The sequence below is a fragment of the Amphiura filiformis genome, chromosome 7, assembly GCF_039555335.1.
Source record: "Amphiura filiformis chromosome 7, Afil_fr2py, whole genome shotgun sequence".
NCBI lineage: Eukaryota > Metazoa > Echinodermata > Ophiuroidea > Amphilepidida > Amphiuridae > Amphiura > Amphiura filiformis.
This window is the reverse complement of record NC_092634.1, coordinates 45,984,816-46,001,836: the sequence shown is the minus strand read 5'-3', so window position 1 is coordinate 46,001,836 and position 17,021 is coordinate 45,984,816. Positions and strand designations below refer to the sequence as shown.

Sequence of the window (17,021 nt, the reverse complement as noted above, 5' to 3'; positions counted from 1 at the left end):
CCTTGTGCGCCGGATACTTGCGAATGCAGCAGTAATCTGGGTTGCGAAGATGTTTGAAGCTAGCTGGTGATCCTCGCTATAGTGAATGCTTTCCCAAGCCTAATGCTATTATCTATCCATGTCATTAACCGTGTGTTTCGTTTAAATCTTTGATGTAGTCAAACCTCATCCGTGGACAGAGTGAAAAACAGGTGCATTTCTTAAAGAGGGCATATCTTCCAAAATTGTGAGCCGATTGAAATAATTGTTTTGGTTTATTAAAGCTAACGATTTAAGGTTTCTCCACATGCCAAAATACATTTGATCAACTTTTCAGAAATAGGAGAAAAAGAGGGCGCAATGAGGGGCCTCTTTTTTTTGGGACACCCTGTACATTATACCATAATTCGTCATTTTGGGAGTTCAGTGCGGTTTATGCTTACATAATGAAGTATAAATAGTCAAACCAGGACTCAAACTGGGTACATATTTTTTTCTTTCTGTAAACTGCCAACGCACTATGCGAATCTACATGGATTCGCCCAGTTGATGTTTTACGAGAATCTTCACGCAAATCGATTCGCGGATTTGCATCGGATTTCTGAGCCTGTGTTGCAGCCAATCATATCATATTAATATTATTAAAGGGCAAATCATAACAAAGAATGTTAAACCTTTAGGGTGGCATGACATTTTAAAATAAATTTTGAGAAATTCACATTAGTACCAAGGTTATGCATCGTTTATTTACATCAAAATATTACTATTAACTACACATAATCAAATTGGTAAATTGCCACTAGAAAATGCCGTTGCTTATTCCACCATATCATTGTCATCTTGTGCTCAATTATCACTTTTTTACACTTAGAAGTTACTTCATGGTAAATAATGTCGTAAAATATTGTCCTTGTCGACAACAGCCCTACTAAATCATGCCACCATGAGGTATCCCTTCTGAAATGACGGCATTCCCAGGCATATGTGAATTTAGGGAAACATTTGTAATTTTGAAAAAAAGTTCAACACAATCAATTTATTAGTATGCAATCGTTTTTCGCTCCATACAATAAATAAATACAAAGTAGATCATCACATAACACTCAACATAATTTAATTCTGAAAACAAATCACATATCTTTGTATTTCATAGTTCATACATTCTTGTACTCATAATTACTAAATCAAAGGATTTAAGGATGGACAAAGTAATAAAGAGGTAATTTTAAGAAGCTCATTTAAAAAAAGCATAGCCACCATGATTTTATTGTGATGGGGCAAAGCCAAATTTGTGTCTTCTGACACTTTACCATCCCCATTTTATCACTGAAAAAAAAATTGGGGACAGTTCCACTCATTGCCAAATCTATAGAAATTGTTTCTTCACAAATTAAGTTTCTATCAAAGCAAACAAACTCTCACGAAAAAATTTGGGAACTTTGTCGTGCACACGATTCTTGATGTGAATCAGGACAGTGAATAGATGCTCACATATATTTAATGCATTAATTCTTTCCAGCTTATGCAAAAGCATATTTTCTTCTTTTTTTTAAAAAACATTTTATGCTTTATTAGTAATTACATATATTATTTATATCACTGGTACACCAAACCATAATTGCTACAAAATATTGCACATGAAGGTAGGCCCATTATCAATTGTCGAAAGTATCGATAGTCAGAAAATTCATAGACTTCCGACATGATGGTACACTCAATGGTAGTATCGATACTCAAATGATATGGCACACATGCTTAGATTATCCCAAATTACAGTCTCCAATTCCAAGCTGAGCCATCATGTCATCTCAAACCCCTCTAGAAGATAAAAAAAAAGACTTTGCACTATCGTTTTGTTATGTAGGGGACCTATTCTGTTGTATAATAAACATTGAAGAATACTTAAATTGCATCTTGAAAATGTGTCAATATATCGATACTGTATCAATGTGTTGCATAATTTGCTTCCAATATATCAACTACAAAAACTGTATCGATAACAGGCCTACATGAAGGATATAAAAACATCATACTGAACAAGAATATAATAAGTACAATTTTAAAACACAGTGAAAAGTATGGGGAAAGCAGGTGCAAGCACCTATGCCATCAATTGAATATATGAATACAAAAGCCACCCAAGTCCATACTTTGGCCAAATTGAGTTAAGCATGGGAAAGTGTTGCTATACATAGGCCTGTCATATGTTTGAAAGAACAACTCAAATTCATCCTCTGTGTCTATTGAGCATGTGACAAATAGCATGTATGAAAGAATCAACCCAAGTCCATGTTTTGAGTCTTGTAACACATTGATTGAAATCCAGTATGTATAAAAGTCCACTTGTAACATCTTCATTGCTGGAGAGTGACTTTTGAAAAAAATGGGTTTAATCGAGGAAAGTGTGTGGTTTATATTACATGGCAGAATGCTTATCAACATTATACATAACTGTGTGCTCTATTTTGCATTATCTTACTAGTGGTAATATCATTCCAACATTATTGTCTTTGTATATGATTCAAAAAACCACCCAAGTCCAGAATTTAAAATCCCTGAAATGCTAATCGTCATACCTAATACAGTTTAACCCACCCATTTGCACGTACAACTTACCATATCGACCAGGTAAATCTAACTGAAGGAATTAAAATGATACACAGGTTTTTTTTCTCAAAATCACTTCCCATGGACTTGGGTGGGTTTTGGATTCATGTATTCAATTCCAAAAGTAAGTTAACCCTAACTGCTCTGAATGCTACAAACTACTATAGGCGGGTGCCTTCCCCTTCAACAGGCAGGGTGTGCAACACATAGGGCACCTCTGACCAAACCCACCTCGGGGCGTTAGGCAGTAGCGTAGCATCATAGGGGCATGTGCCCCCTCCCTTGCAAAAATCCTATAGGAAAATTGCCAAAAAACAGATTGTGCCCACAATCAGACCTACTGGCCCCCCACCCCCCCCCCCCCATCATGGTCGGTCCCCCCTCCCAATGTGATGACCCACGCTACGCCACTGGCTTGCAAAAATCCTATAGGAAAATTGCCGAAAAACATATTGTGCCCCCAATCAAACCCACTGCCCCCCCCCCATCATCGTCTGTCCCCCCTCCCAATGAGATGACCCACGCTACGACACTGGCGTTAGGGTTAAAAGATCTCCATTCAACTCAAAAACCATCAAATAAAAACATAATAAAATAATACCCAAGATCACATAAATAAAATTTACACCTAAAAAAGAAATTCAGTTTGTAGACATACCGTCGTTTTATCTTTTCAGTTTCTGTTTCCGTATCCGTATCAGTTTTTGTAAGTCATTGTTATTCTGAAGTGGTAGTCTCCCAGGTGTGACCAATCTTTTATTCTAGCCTTTTGTTACTTACTGAAAATTTGAAGCTCGTGAATTTCAGTTTTCGTTTTGGTAAGTTATATTGATTTTTTACATAAAACCTTGAGATGTGCAGTTGGGTGCTAATCTAGACAAAAGAAGAGTCTAAATTTTACGGTCCTAAATTCGCGGTAAATTGTACGGCTTCAATTGACTTGTGTTTGGTGTATATGCACTTACGCCTAGACGCAAGTGGCTCCTAAAATAGTCTTACATTGAAATATATACTAACCATGTTGCCAAGTTATAAGCAAAAGTCTTTCATCTTGGCGATTAAACGAGCGTCTGAATTAGTCAAATATCTCCCAATGAGGCGCGTACAAGTGGTGATATGGTAATCATGTTTTATATTGAAATGCAATACAAAAGAATTGCATTGGAGCAAAGATAATGTATTCTATTCATTCGTACCAATGGCAAGCTAATCTGATAATTGGTTGGGCCTATATGTAAGGCTAGCTTCAGACTCCGTATTGTACGTACAATATTGTATGCAACATATCTACGTTGTTTAATCTATTGCCATTCTATTTCCAGTAATGTTTAAGTTCTAACGAATGTTTGATGACGTAAAATCGATAATATATTTCTACTAGATATTACATGTAACATATTATCGATTTTTAGTCATCAAACATTCGTTAGAACTTAAACATTACTGGAAATAGAATGGCAATAGATTAAATAACGTAGCTATGTTGCATACAATATTGTACGTACAATACTCGGAGTCTGTGGAGCGCTTAAGCCTCAGGTTTATTTTAAATGTTTATTTTTGCAGAGCTTATTTTCAGCCATGGATCATACTGATGAATTTCGCAAGGGAGGGGGATGGAGGGAGGGAGGGAGATACTTGAGACTGAACAAGTGGGAGTGGGAGGGGTGAGGAAGAAAGATAGGAGATGGAGAGACTGAAAGACTAGAAAGAGAAGAACTCAAGAGGAGAGAGTAGGGACCGGGGAAGGAGTGGGGGGACTGATCAGGGGGGACTGATCGGGGGGCAGGAGGAAGCAAAATAGAAAGATAGACATTGATACGAGGGAAGGGCGACACTGTGGCCATGCACAAGTGCATTGGGGTTCGACAGGCTCTTAAGGTTATATGAGATCAAATATTGCTTTCCCTACTGGAAAAATATATTGCGACTTTACACGTAAGAAAACATCTGTACCTATCATGCTGAATAAAGAAATCAAGAAAAAAATGTGTGAAAATGTGTTTTTTTGGTCTATTTTGTAATGCTGTCAATGAAACGTATGTGACTTTGTTTACTCGTCCTCCACAACAGTCGCTAAGTAAAATTGATTGACAGGCAATTCTGTCACGTGGACAATTATTTCGATTGTCTAAAACACAGACGTCTAAAAGGATCACGTATTTTGTTAGCAGGCAAGCCGATTGCAAAATTCTACGCCGCTGCACTCGTACTACAAGCTCTATTTAGGCCATGCATGACGCACGGCGTGGCCATGTTGAGCTCGATTCCAATCATGCCAATACTAGTCCCAAACCAAACTGGCCCTACCTATACATTCATTTTTATCTTGATTTATTTATTTGCTTATTCGGGTTGTTTTTATTATTATTTATTTATTTATTTATTTATTTATTTATTTATTTATTTATTTATTATTTATTTATTTATTTTTATTTTTTTATTTTTTTATTTATTTATTTATTTATTTATTTATTTATTTATTTATTTGTTTGTTTGTTTGTTTGTTTGTTTGTTTGTTTGTTTGTTTGTTTGTTTATTTCTTTCTTTATTTTTTATTTATTTATTTATTTATTTTTTTTTTTTGGTTATTTTTCTGTACTTACATATCATAATACTTTCCGTGTGTTTTTCTTTTTTTACTTTTGAATTTTATATTACTTGAGAGAGATGTCTAGTTGTCTATGGTTTAACATGTGTAATATTTATGCCCAAACACTCGTTTGTACTTTCCCGTAGGTGGCCTGAAAAGCTAAATTTTGATTTTTAATCTTTTATTTTAGTCAGAGTTACATAATGCCCGAAATCAACTAGGCCAATGTGCGAGTGTCAAGCACATTTGCCACAGGGTTTCATTCAAATTCGAGTAACTTCCCATTTGACCCGCCAGATGACCTTTGAGAGAGGACCTCTGGTTTGCACAATTTTGGCACATTTATTTCCAGGAAGTGTTTGCCCAATCACAGCTATTTTCTTTAATAATTAAAATGTTGCAAATGTTCTGAATCAAGTGACCTTTGAACTTGTTTTCCTTGACACTCTTGACCCTTCAGATAAGAAGTATTTCAACAAACCATAGCAGTAGTGATCTATTACTTTCAGGGTGACTGAAAATTTGATTATCTCAGTATTATAATAATCTGTCGGGGTGTGTTAGCGCAGCTGTAACAGGAAAATTTGCATCTATTGTGTTTACATACTGTTTTCCTAAGCCGCCTTAGAGCGTTTTATTTATGCCAAACATCGCTTGCCCCCCCTCTCGGCTTGCCAAAAATTCCCCCCCCCCCCCCCCTTTTGGCTCGCCAAAAATTTCTTTCCTCCCCAATTTTACCCTCACCCAGGGCTCATAATTTATATTGCACACCCTGACCATGTTAGGTTTGTGAATTGGGTTACCAAATATTTGTCATGTGCAAAGGGCAGGATTTGTTGGCAAGCGGAGAGGGCGGGGACTGGGGAAAGGATTTTTATGGACCCGGGTTATGGACATGCCGGGGGAAGCAGTATTTTTGTCAGGCCATTTTCACTAGGGACCGTTCACAAACACTTGTTAGGGAGCCTGATGCAAAATGGGAGGCCTTAAAAGTTTTGACCCTCGAGGCCCTCCTACTAAGGGGGGCCCTGAAAAAATTGACCACAAATTTTTCCGGGAAAATTGAGTTTATATGCTTTTCTGATGATGGGGTTGACCCATAATTTTCATGTCAAAAAAGAAAAGGGGTGGGCCCTGAAATTTTTGAGACCTGAAAAGGGGGGGGTGGGGCAAACAATTTTCGTGATAAAAATTTTTTTGCATCAGGCCCCCACTAACAAGTGTTTGTGAACGGTAGGCCTATTATTTGAGGACTTTTTGTAATTCTATAATTTTCATTTATTCATTTTTATTATTTTGTTTTATTTATTTCATATATCCTAGGCCTAGGGCCTATATTTAGGAGAGAGGGAGAGAGAGAGTGAAAGAGAGAGACGAGAGAGAGAGAGTGGCAGGAGAAAGAAGTGGAGGAAGAAAACGGCACAGAAATTGGACACAGTTGTTTGTCATATAGCAGGGCAAATTGGAATTGGGCGAACTGGTTCTTGGCCATGCGGACATGAGCAGGCGGTGGTGGAAGCGATATCGCAATTTTTGACGTCGCCAACACATAATCATGAAATCTTCACAAACAATTCTAAATTTGTTATGTGGTGTCAAAGCAAAATTATCTTACTCTAAAACCGTTGTGGTACGACAATTTACCACACTACACGTATGTTATTTTTCAATAAATGCTAACCGTGTATGTTGAATGGGGCTGTCAGCCTTGTATTTTCGCCAGCCTCGAACGTCACGTGTCGCGTGACCTATGCCGCCTGATGAGCGCGATACGTCGACTCGGCGATACGTCATTGGATGCGAGCTGTCTGTATCATACGATACAACGTGTGTGTGTTGTGCTGGCTTGAATTCTCGAGGAAATAATATAAAATGGTCCGTATTTCTACATTTTTGATGAAAAAGTAAGTATTTAATTTTTGATTAGAATGGCACGCTAATCATTAATAACCATGTCCATTGTGCTGTGAACAGATTGAAAGATAAAGCTAAAACAATTCATTTTGTTCATGTGTATTTCTGTCATGGCCCATAACTCGAGATATTGAAATCCGTGAAAATGACAGCATCAATGTGACAAAACGCACAGATATTTCATTTTTGGCGAATCCTAGTAAAATTAGCATACCACGTGTTGTTTAAGAAGGTATCATAGAAATAATGTGGCTGAGAATTCTGGCGATTATATCATACACAAAAACGATATTATTGATGCAAAATGACAATAAAGTGGTACCAGATTTCACTCAAAATTTTGTCAATGCATAAGCTTATAAAATAAAATCCACACAAGCTGTGTTTTCAATTGATAGCAACATTATTATGTTGACCTGTTTATAGTCTGCAGCCAAATCGAGAGAGAAATCGGGACTTGTATAAATAAATTATGGCCTCTGTCACAAAAAAATCTTCATGCTCATTATACGTGAACAAAATTGAAACACTTTCAAAGTACATTTGTGCATGAGCTAGAATAATAAATAATAATTAATAATAATGCTTAGAATGTTAGCTTCGAGATGACCTATGATTTTTAGGCCTACGATGTTTACTTTCTGCAAAAAAAAATGGTTTAGGTGGCTACGTAACAGCCAATTTGAACCTGGAACCATCCAAATTCAGCGTAACCTTAAGCGGACCTTTTGTGATTTAAGGGCTTATTTTCAACGTTTTTACAGAAAAAAGTGGACTTTGTCATTCGGATTGGCATGCATTTTGTCGTTAATGTAGATCAATTTACCAATGTTAAAGACTTGAGGGCGCTAGACCATTAAACACACTGGTGTTAACATAACCTTTTCTCTCCCGGTTTTATTGACATAGGCATTCGCCCTATTGAAATAAGCTGATTGGTACTTCAAAGTTAACAATGAAGTCAGATTACAGTAAACTTACTGAATCCCTTGCGTTTTTGTATCTGAACAAAAGACTTACGGAAACTGAAAAGATAAAAAGACCCATAGTACATTTTACACCCAAAGCAAAGGGACCAACCTGTTCTTCATGGTTAAAATTTGTTGTTTTAAGGGGGTACTACACCCCTGGCCAAATTTTTTGCCTATTTTTGCATTTTTCTCAAAAATTATAGTGCACTGGTGACAAGTAAGATATGTATATTATAGGGGCAAGGACTACAACTACTGCACTGAAAATTCAGCAACTCAAGGCAAGTAGTTATTAATTTATTGATCAAATATTGGTTTTCCCTCATTTTTGACTGTAACTCTACAACTGTTGTCTGTTTTGAAATAAAAATTTCCAGTGCAGTAGTTGTAGTCCTTGCCCCTATATATAAATATCTTACTTGTCACCAATGCACTATAATTTTTGAGAAAAACACAAAAATACATGTATCCAATACTTGAAGATGATTGTAACTCTTTCTTTTTTTTAATCTGCACAAAATCAGGTGGTGGCCGCATTGCATTCTCTAAATTCAGTAAATTGTCATCGTCCACAGTGTAATTGAATGGGATTATTTTGAAATTTTAAAACGCTTGAAATATCACAAACAAATAGGCCTATGTTGATAAATAATATAAATACAAGCTAAAACCGTTGGGGTTTGATAATGAACCCTACAAAACTAACAGAGTATATTCGAAAATGCCATACGGCCGGGCGGTTTCACAAGTTGCCGGCTCGATCATGTCATCCACTGCCTGCACAAAAGGTCTCCTTCAGTCTAATAATCGTCATATTCATCTTCTTCTGCCTCTTGTTCCTCCGAGTCTGCAGCTACTTCTTCGTAATCTTTCTCTAAAGCAGCTAGATCTTCACGAGCCTCGGAGAACTCACCCTCTTCCATGCCCTCACCGACGTACCAATGAACGAAAGCACGCTTGGCGTACATCAGATCAAACTTGTGATCCAGACGAGCCCAGGCTTCGGCGATGGCGGTGGTGCTGCTCAACATGCAGACGGCACGCTGGACTTTAGCTAGATCACCACCAGGCACCACAGTTGGTGGTTGGTAGTTGATGCCTACTTTGAAACCAGTTGGACACCAGTCAACGAATTGAATGGTACGCTTGGTCTTGATGGTAGCGATAGCTGCATTGACATCTTTGGGGACAACGTCACCACGGTACAACAGACAGCAGGCAATGTACTTGCCATGACGAGGATTACATTTGACCATCTGGTTTGAAGACTCAAAGCAAGCATTGGAAATGTCTGCTACCACATTTTGCTCACAGAAAGCTTTCTCTGCTGACATGAGAGGAGCGTATGCCACAAGAGGAAAATGAATTCGCGGATATGGCACCAAGTTAGTCTGAAACTCTGTCAAATCAACATTCAATGCACCATCAAATCGCAAAGATGCAGTCATCGAAGACACAACTTGGGCTATCAGTCGATTGAGGTTTGTGTAAGTTGGTCGAATGAGCTCAAGATTCTGCTGACATATATCGTAAATAGCCTCATTATCAACCATGAATGAGCAATCAGAGTGCTCTAAATTGGTGTGGGTGGTAAGGATCGAGTTGTAGGGCTCCACAACTGCAGTGGAGACTTGAGGCGCAGGGTAGATGGCAAACATGAGCTTGGATTTCTTGCCATAGTAGATCGAGAGATGTTCCATTAGGAGAGCAGAGAAACCAGAGCCAGTACCACCTCCGAAGCTGTGAAACAAGATGAAACCTTGCAATCCACTACACTGGTCGGTCTAATAAAAGAAGGAAAAGAAATGTTCTTTATACATTTGTTGGTAGTTCATACTTAACAAACCTATGTTCTGATTACATGTCTTACCCAGTAGACACAGAAATACTATATTGTCTGTAATAAACGCTCCCCCTCTAATAAATGCCCCCTCTATTTTTTCTGTGATTGACAAAAATGCAAACATTTCCATGCCATATCGTGTAAGTAAGCTTAAAACTTGCTTCAGTCATGTCAGTGACGATCGCTAAATTGCATGAATAAAACCTATTGCGACTCAAACTTCCATCCATTTCATTGCCTAATTATGGTAGAATTTCAATAGATTCTTGCTTGATGATGCACTTATGGGTATAATTTTGTTGTATTTACCACGAAAATGCCATTTTCCACTCAATTTTCATGGCGGTTCCATGGTATTATTAGTATAGTCGTAAATCCCTCCTTTCTACAGGAGCACCTTCCGGAAATTGAATCAGGTTTTTAAGTTTTTTTCACTGACAATTCACTTCCAATAAATGACCCCCTTTTGGAAAAATGAAACGCCCCCAGGGCATTTATTACAGACGATATAGTATTTTTAAAATGTTATAAACATGTTATAAACACGTTCTTCAACTTAACAACCAATTTATATAAAAAGTAGATCATAAGGTGAAAAGCTGTCAGAACAAAGACTATACTGGAAGACAGAGATAAAAAGACTAGTTTGCGTCTGACGTCATCTGTCAATCCAACTCGAGCACGGTTTGTTTACAAATGCCGTGATGATATGAGTTGCTGAATGGCGGCTGTAAAACCGGGCACCTTATTGTTAATTTTGCACCTTCAAACATACAAACCGTCTCAAAAGTTAGGTCTTTATAGCAGGAAACTTTCTTTCGCGAAGGCACCATGTCAACAATGCCTAGAAAAGTTGCTTTTTGCCTTGTAAAAGTATGTAATTTTTTTCACCATGTTCTGCTATTCCTTTTCTCCGATCGGCACCAGATAAATCGACCTTCCTTGTACGCGCAAGGATCGTAGGGAATTTGATTGACAGTGACGTCAGACGCAAACTAGTCTTTTTTTTTTATCTCTGTCTTCAATTATAATACATATCTCACATGGTGCAGCATGAAGACAGCTCCAATACAAAACACAGCTGAATAATCTGGGTTGAAACTTACCATCTTGTTGATTTTATCCAAGCATTCCTCTATTTTCTCTCTACCAATAGTGTAGTGACCACGTGCATAGTTATTGGCCGCATCTTCTTTGCCAGTAATTAGCTGCTCAGGGTGGAAAAGTTGGCGGTAGGTACCGGTACGCACCTCATCTGTTGGGAAGACATCAATATTCATGATCAGCATTTATAATCCTGTGTGCAAAATAAGGCTGGGATATTCGGTCAGACTCTCAGGAACCAGCCCATCCCTATGGTACAGGTTACCATACAGTCATGCAGTGTGTTTCTACAAAGCAAACGGCTGCGGGTGAATTTAAGTGAATTCGGAATTGATGCAAGGAATATGCGGTAACAGTCCGAGCAGGAACAGATCGGGTAAAGGTGAATGCACGGTAATGCGAGTGAATCCTGTCAACCACCTATTGAGGTGGTTAATAGTGGTGAATAGTACTACTGAATACACTTGGCATTGACAAGGTGTTGTCACTTCCTATTCAAAGGCGTAACGCATGATCGTTCCCAGAGCCAAAAATACCCCCCTATTTTGCGCGGTTTCAAGAACATTTTCAGCATTTGTTACCCCTATTTCACACAAAAACGGGTAAAAGTCAGCCTTAAAAGATACCCCTATTTTTTGCATTTCAAGTATACTTTTCAAAAGCACCCCTTTTTAACATTTCAAGGATACACACATAAAGCATATGTTCTGATTCATTTTCTTTTCTGAGGAGACCTCTTTTGTCCTTTTAATATACGAGGAAAACAAATTAACAGAAAAGTAAATACACCCAATTGGATGCATCATGTGGTTGATATGATACAGTTATCTACAATGTATACTTCAAGCAACAAGCCATGCATCGTTCATGAGTATGCATGATGAGTATTTCAACATTCTCATGAGTGTGCAATGTGAGTATGATACTGATGTGTGTACTCAACAGTACCCACATGGTACACTTCTGGGAACGGAAGTGGAAGAAACTGGTAGTGTTAAACAATGATTTTGTGTGTAAAAAAAGTCTTTGTAATTGGGCTATCCTAGTAGAATCCATACAGCCCTTATGGAAATCATGACGTTAAATCTCTCACACAGGGAGTGAACATTTCAAATGGAGTCACCCATTCAGGTAATTCCATTTGTAATATATACCCCCTGGGAGATTAAAGTTCTGTCTTCCATGGGGTATATGGATTTCAACTTGAATAACCAATTGTACCACACAAATTACCTACAAACTACAGTTGGTTCCAAATCTATGAAAATAGCTCGGGGCACATGTTTACCAGCGCTCGTCTCACTGAAAAATGTATTGAAGAGGTCTTGCTCTACCCCAATGGTCTTATCACTAGGCATCTGACCATCAGGCTGAATACCATGCTCTAGACAGTACAACTCCCAGCATGCATTGCCAATCTGCACACCAGCTTGGCCAACATGGATTGAAATTACCTCCCTCTGTTTGAAAAGAACAATGTGGTATGAAATGCTTACAAGAATTACATATCAAAGGGGCACCTTAGGAGAACAATGCTAGTGCATTGAAACGGTCAACCCAGGTTAAATAAGAAATAAATAAATATTACGGGACTCACATTTGGAGAGGCTACAGTATCACACCTTATCCTAGGAGAATCTTCAGGCTGTCTGTTAGTTTATAGAGTTCAATTTTATATTGAAGTATACCTTGATGAATGACAACCTTCACAAACAAATTCTTTACTTGCTTTACATTGTAGGCCTATCTTGCATAAAAAATATGGTAGGCCCACCAATCAAGCTTACAATACAAGTAGGGATGACCAATGAACCATCAACTTGATTAGAACACTCCCATAGACATGCAGGGAGCTCAACTGTGCACTGCTTGCACAGACATTTCTAAATTGATCCCATTCTTTTATTTTTCAATATTTTTCTGTAAAAATTGGGGAAGTTAATGTCAATTATATTTTGTAACTATCTTGCAAATTACAGCAACATAACTTATTTCATTTTCCTGTAAGTGCGAGTCAAATTTGGTCCATCGCCACAGTGCGCTTAATTGCCAGTGGCTGAGTTCAGCACTGCTCAAGAATGGCACAAAATATTCATGTCAATAATTTCAGGTGAAAAACGTGGCCTACTGAGCTGTAATTTGGCAGAGTTGCCAGTAATACCTCTATCATACCCTCTGTAAAAAGGTTAAAAAATTGAACAAGTAGATCTCGAGTTACAAATTAAATCACCAGCTTCCCTTTGGAATTTCCATACTCCTTTCGAATCATGCTAAGAAGACACCTTTCTGAACATAAATGTGAAGTTTCGAGCCCATTTGATGTATTTTTCACCTGATTTCAACCCTAAACGTTTTCTTATATTTAGGCCTATACCATATACAACTTGCTGCTGGCTATACCTTGTTTAGAACTTTCAAAAGAAGTACCTGAATGTGCAACCATAACTGTTTCAAAATAGCCCGCGAAAGTCATGCAGGTAACTCCGAGGTCATGTATTGAATTTTTGCTGAACCATGAAATGGTATCAGCCTATAGGAGTGAATGTTACTTACTAGCTTACTTACTAGCTTACTTACTAGCTTACTAACTGACTAACCATTTGGTCTGAAATGGACATATCTCTAAATGCCACGAAGGTATGACCCCATGAGTGGTGTCATATGAAAGAGAAAAACATAAAGAATATAATAAAAATATTTCCAAACGTCGAAGGTCATCCACGGGTCACAGGGGTCAAAAAGGTTTTACTAACTGACTAACCATTTGGTCTGAAATGGACATATCTCTAAATGCCATTGACGGTATGACCCCATGAGTGGTGTCATATGAAAGAGGAAAACATAAAGAATTGACCCCATGAGTGGTGTCATATGAAAGAGGAAAACATAAAGAATATAATAAAAATATTTCCAAACGTCGAAGGTCATCCAGGGGTCACAGGGGTCAAAAAAGGTCATTTTAACCGAAAATGGTCCGATTGAGCTTAAATTTAAATGCAATGATCCTTATGACATTCTAAACATTTAAAAATATTTTAAAATTCATTTAAGGTCATTAAAAGGTCATAAAGGGGTCAAAGGTCAAGTTTTTCAAAATGCTCCAATTGAGCTGAAATTTATAAGTAATGATCCTTATGACATTCTAAACATTTTAAAAACATTTTAAGATTCATTAAAGTTCATTAAGGGGTCATAAAGGGGTCAAAGGTCAAGTTTTCCAAAATCCTCCGATTGACATTCTTAACATGTTTTAAATATTTTAAAATTCATTTAAGGTCATTAAGGGGGTCATACAGAGGTCAAAAGTCAAGTTTTCAAAATGCCAGCTTCTCACGATCAAGGTATATATAAAAGCGGCAATTAATGAAACAGTCTTATTAAAATTAATACTATCCTGCACAGTATTGCTGCTTGATCAGATCGTCACAGTCATCCGCCTAACTTACCTCGTGCCCTTGCAAAGGGCACAGTTGCTCTAGTTTATTTTATATTCTTTACTTTTCCTCTTTCATTAACACCACTCGGGCGTTCATACCTTCGTAGCATTTCGAGATTATGTCCATTACAGACTCAGGGTGACAGTGGTATAGGCCTGCCACAATATACTGCCGAAGCCACATGGTTCAGCTATGGTGCGGTTATCGCTCTAGTTTTGAATGAGGAATACTACGGGAACCAGCACCTTTTGTTAGAAGTCACACATGAGCATGATGAGTGAAGTGGATAACCTCTATTGTTGTGAATGAGTCAATGACCTTCAATGACACTTAAGATTTAATTTGCATACACCTACTAATTGGTCATATTAAACCCAATAACACTGAAATTTTTGGTTGTGAAGAAAAAAAGTTTACCGGGACTTTGCAATTTTGATTTTGTGCCATATCGGCCATCTTGGATGATTTTTGGCAAAATGTTCTCTAAATGCATGATTTCAATGCCTCGGTTTGAAAAAATAATTTATGCCATTGACTAGTAAAGTGCCATTTCATAAGAAACCCTTTGATACTTTCACAATATGCTTGTTTCATGTTTGCATATATGTTAAAATAAAGAAATATATAAAGGTAAATATATGCTTATGCCAATTTTGCTCCCTAATTGCTATTTTTGGACCTTGTCATTTTATTTCGTTCCAATGACCGGTCAGAATGGGAAACTTTGAAAATTCATAATTCGAAAAGTTTTTGACCGATTTTGACAATTTAACCACCAAAATACTTCTATTGATGAGTTCTATCCAGAAAACAATATTTTGTAGCAATAGGGGCAACATGAAATTTTGATGGTTATCCCTAATACAAGGCATTTAATCTTGCACCTACAGTCAACAACTTTAAAAAAGTGAATGCATTGAAATGCAATTAATAATCATTCATAACCTCATTAATAAACGCGATGCGTGCGATCCAATCATATTTTATTATTTGCGAAACGAAAACGCTAACGCAAATCGAGGTCATTAATATCTCACAATTGACCGCAAAATGCGTAATTGTTCCAATGTCGCGCACACAATTGACTTCTGCGTGCGCGGTATTGTGCGTCCAACAAACTGCGCGCGCGCGGGCTGCCGCATTTGGATTGCGCGCTACCATAGTTGCACAGATTGTGATACGCACTTTTGTTACTGGTCGTTCTGTTTTAGCCTGATCGATTTTTGGCAAGGGAAGATGTAAAAATCATCTATTTTTATAAACTTTTGAGCAAAATTTTGTGTTATTTTGTAAGGTGAAGAGATTAAAGTGCGGTTATGAATGAGGTTAATAACTTTGCATCGGTAATATGTCGGGCATTGTGAAAAATCTAAACATTTTGCTTTGGACCTCGGAATATCCCTCGGGGCCACGCCCTCGGGATATTCCTCGGTTCCAAAGGCAAAATGTTTAGATTTTTCTAATGCCTCCAAATAACCGATGTGCAGTTATTAACCTCTAACTATTACTGCCACTGGTCAGGTGCTGGGCAAAACTGAGGTCTATCCTTCATGTAAGCCTACACAAAATTAGTCTGTTGTCAAGACTTCATTGAGGGATTAGGTAGCTTCATTCTGTAAGCTGTATAATCCATGTCTTGACACTACATGTAGGTTACCTTGAGTATGCCCAAACTGACATACTTGTCAAACATGGTAAAGGTACAGGGACGGAGTGCCCATCTCTCTTTCAAAGGGATTGGGCCCCGATTCAACAATTAATGTTGCTGTAGGGGATCGCTATCTCTTCTACAGTGAATCTGTTACCTTCCCAACATTGATTGAATAAAGTCGGTACCCATTTGTATACCAAGGTAGGCAGGGTTGTAAAAGCTAGCAAAAGTTTAGTGCCGGCTAGAATTAAGGGAAAATTTAATCAGAATGCCAATTACTTGACAGTAATGGCATTTGACAGCTGTTTTGGGGACAATTTGTCATATTTAGTGCCAACCATCGTGGCTACAACCCTGAAGGTAGGGAGAGGCAATATGGGTGAAGTGCCTTGCCTATAAGGGCTCATATTGAAATTCCCTTACAAAGGAAGGTGTGTGCCATCCTGCAGCTTTCCTGTGCTAGATCTTTTGTTAAAATCCTGGGCAGGGTGTATCACTGATGCATATAATCCATCCGTTTTATGACCGAGCTTTCCTGAGGCGAGCGCTTAGCGAGGGGAATCCTGCCTTCTTTCTGTGTGAAAACATGGTAGGGTATTTCAATATGAGCCCTAAGTGCACAACATAATGATGCTGCCGGGATTCGAACCCACAACCTCAAGCTACCTTACGATTATGAGTTGAAGTCTTGGACTGCTATGCCACTATGCCCCCTTGTTAAACATGGAAGGAGCCAAATAACATGAATTTCTATTCACAAAATGCAATGTGGTTGGAGATTGCACGTTGTTGTTTTTTTCATTATTAAATTAAATAAGGTCAGGCATGCACTTGGTTTTATTTCAATGTTTACTTTACAGTGAAAAATGAAATATTAATACTTACCATTCTTTCTACAACTCTAACAACAGCAAAATAAAAC

The 17,021-nt window shown here is 37.9% G+C and overlaps 2 protein-coding genes across 2 annotated transcripts in view; both read right to left on the bottom strand.

Moving 5' to 3' along the window:
• Positions 1-17,021, bottom strand: part of LOC140157245 (peptidyl-prolyl cis-trans isomerase-like 4) — an 84,642-nt gene that overhangs the window by 49,209 nt on the left and 18,412 nt on the right. The gene's annotated exons all lie outside the window — the stretch shown is intronic.
• Positions 8,863-16,141, bottom strand: LOC140156503 (tubulin alpha chain-like). Its single transcript, XM_072179446.1, has 4 exons — positions 16,106-16,141; positions 12,249-12,471; positions 11,014-11,162; positions 8,863-9,848 (listed from the first exon to the last, which is right to left on the bottom strand). Exons 1-4 carry the CDS (start codon positions 16,139-16,141, stop codon positions 8,865-8,867), a joined length of 1,392 nt encoding a protein of 463 aa, XP_072035547.1. The 3' UTR covers positions 8,863-8,864.

Excerpts from the sequence above, each read along its gene's own strand:
- LOC140156503 (XM_072179446.1), bottom strand. The coding sequence starts at position 16,141 with ATGTTTGACAAGTATGTCAGTTTGGGCATACTCAAG. Across the intron at positions 12,472-16,105 it reads TCAGTTTGGGCATACTCAAG|AGGGAGGTAATTTCAATCCA; the intron begins GTAACCTACATG and ends CTTTTCAAACAG. Across the intron at positions 11,163-12,248 it reads TTTGGAACCAACTGTAGTTT|ATGAGGTGCGTACCGGTACC; the intron begins GTAGGTAATTTG and ends TCTTCCCAACAG.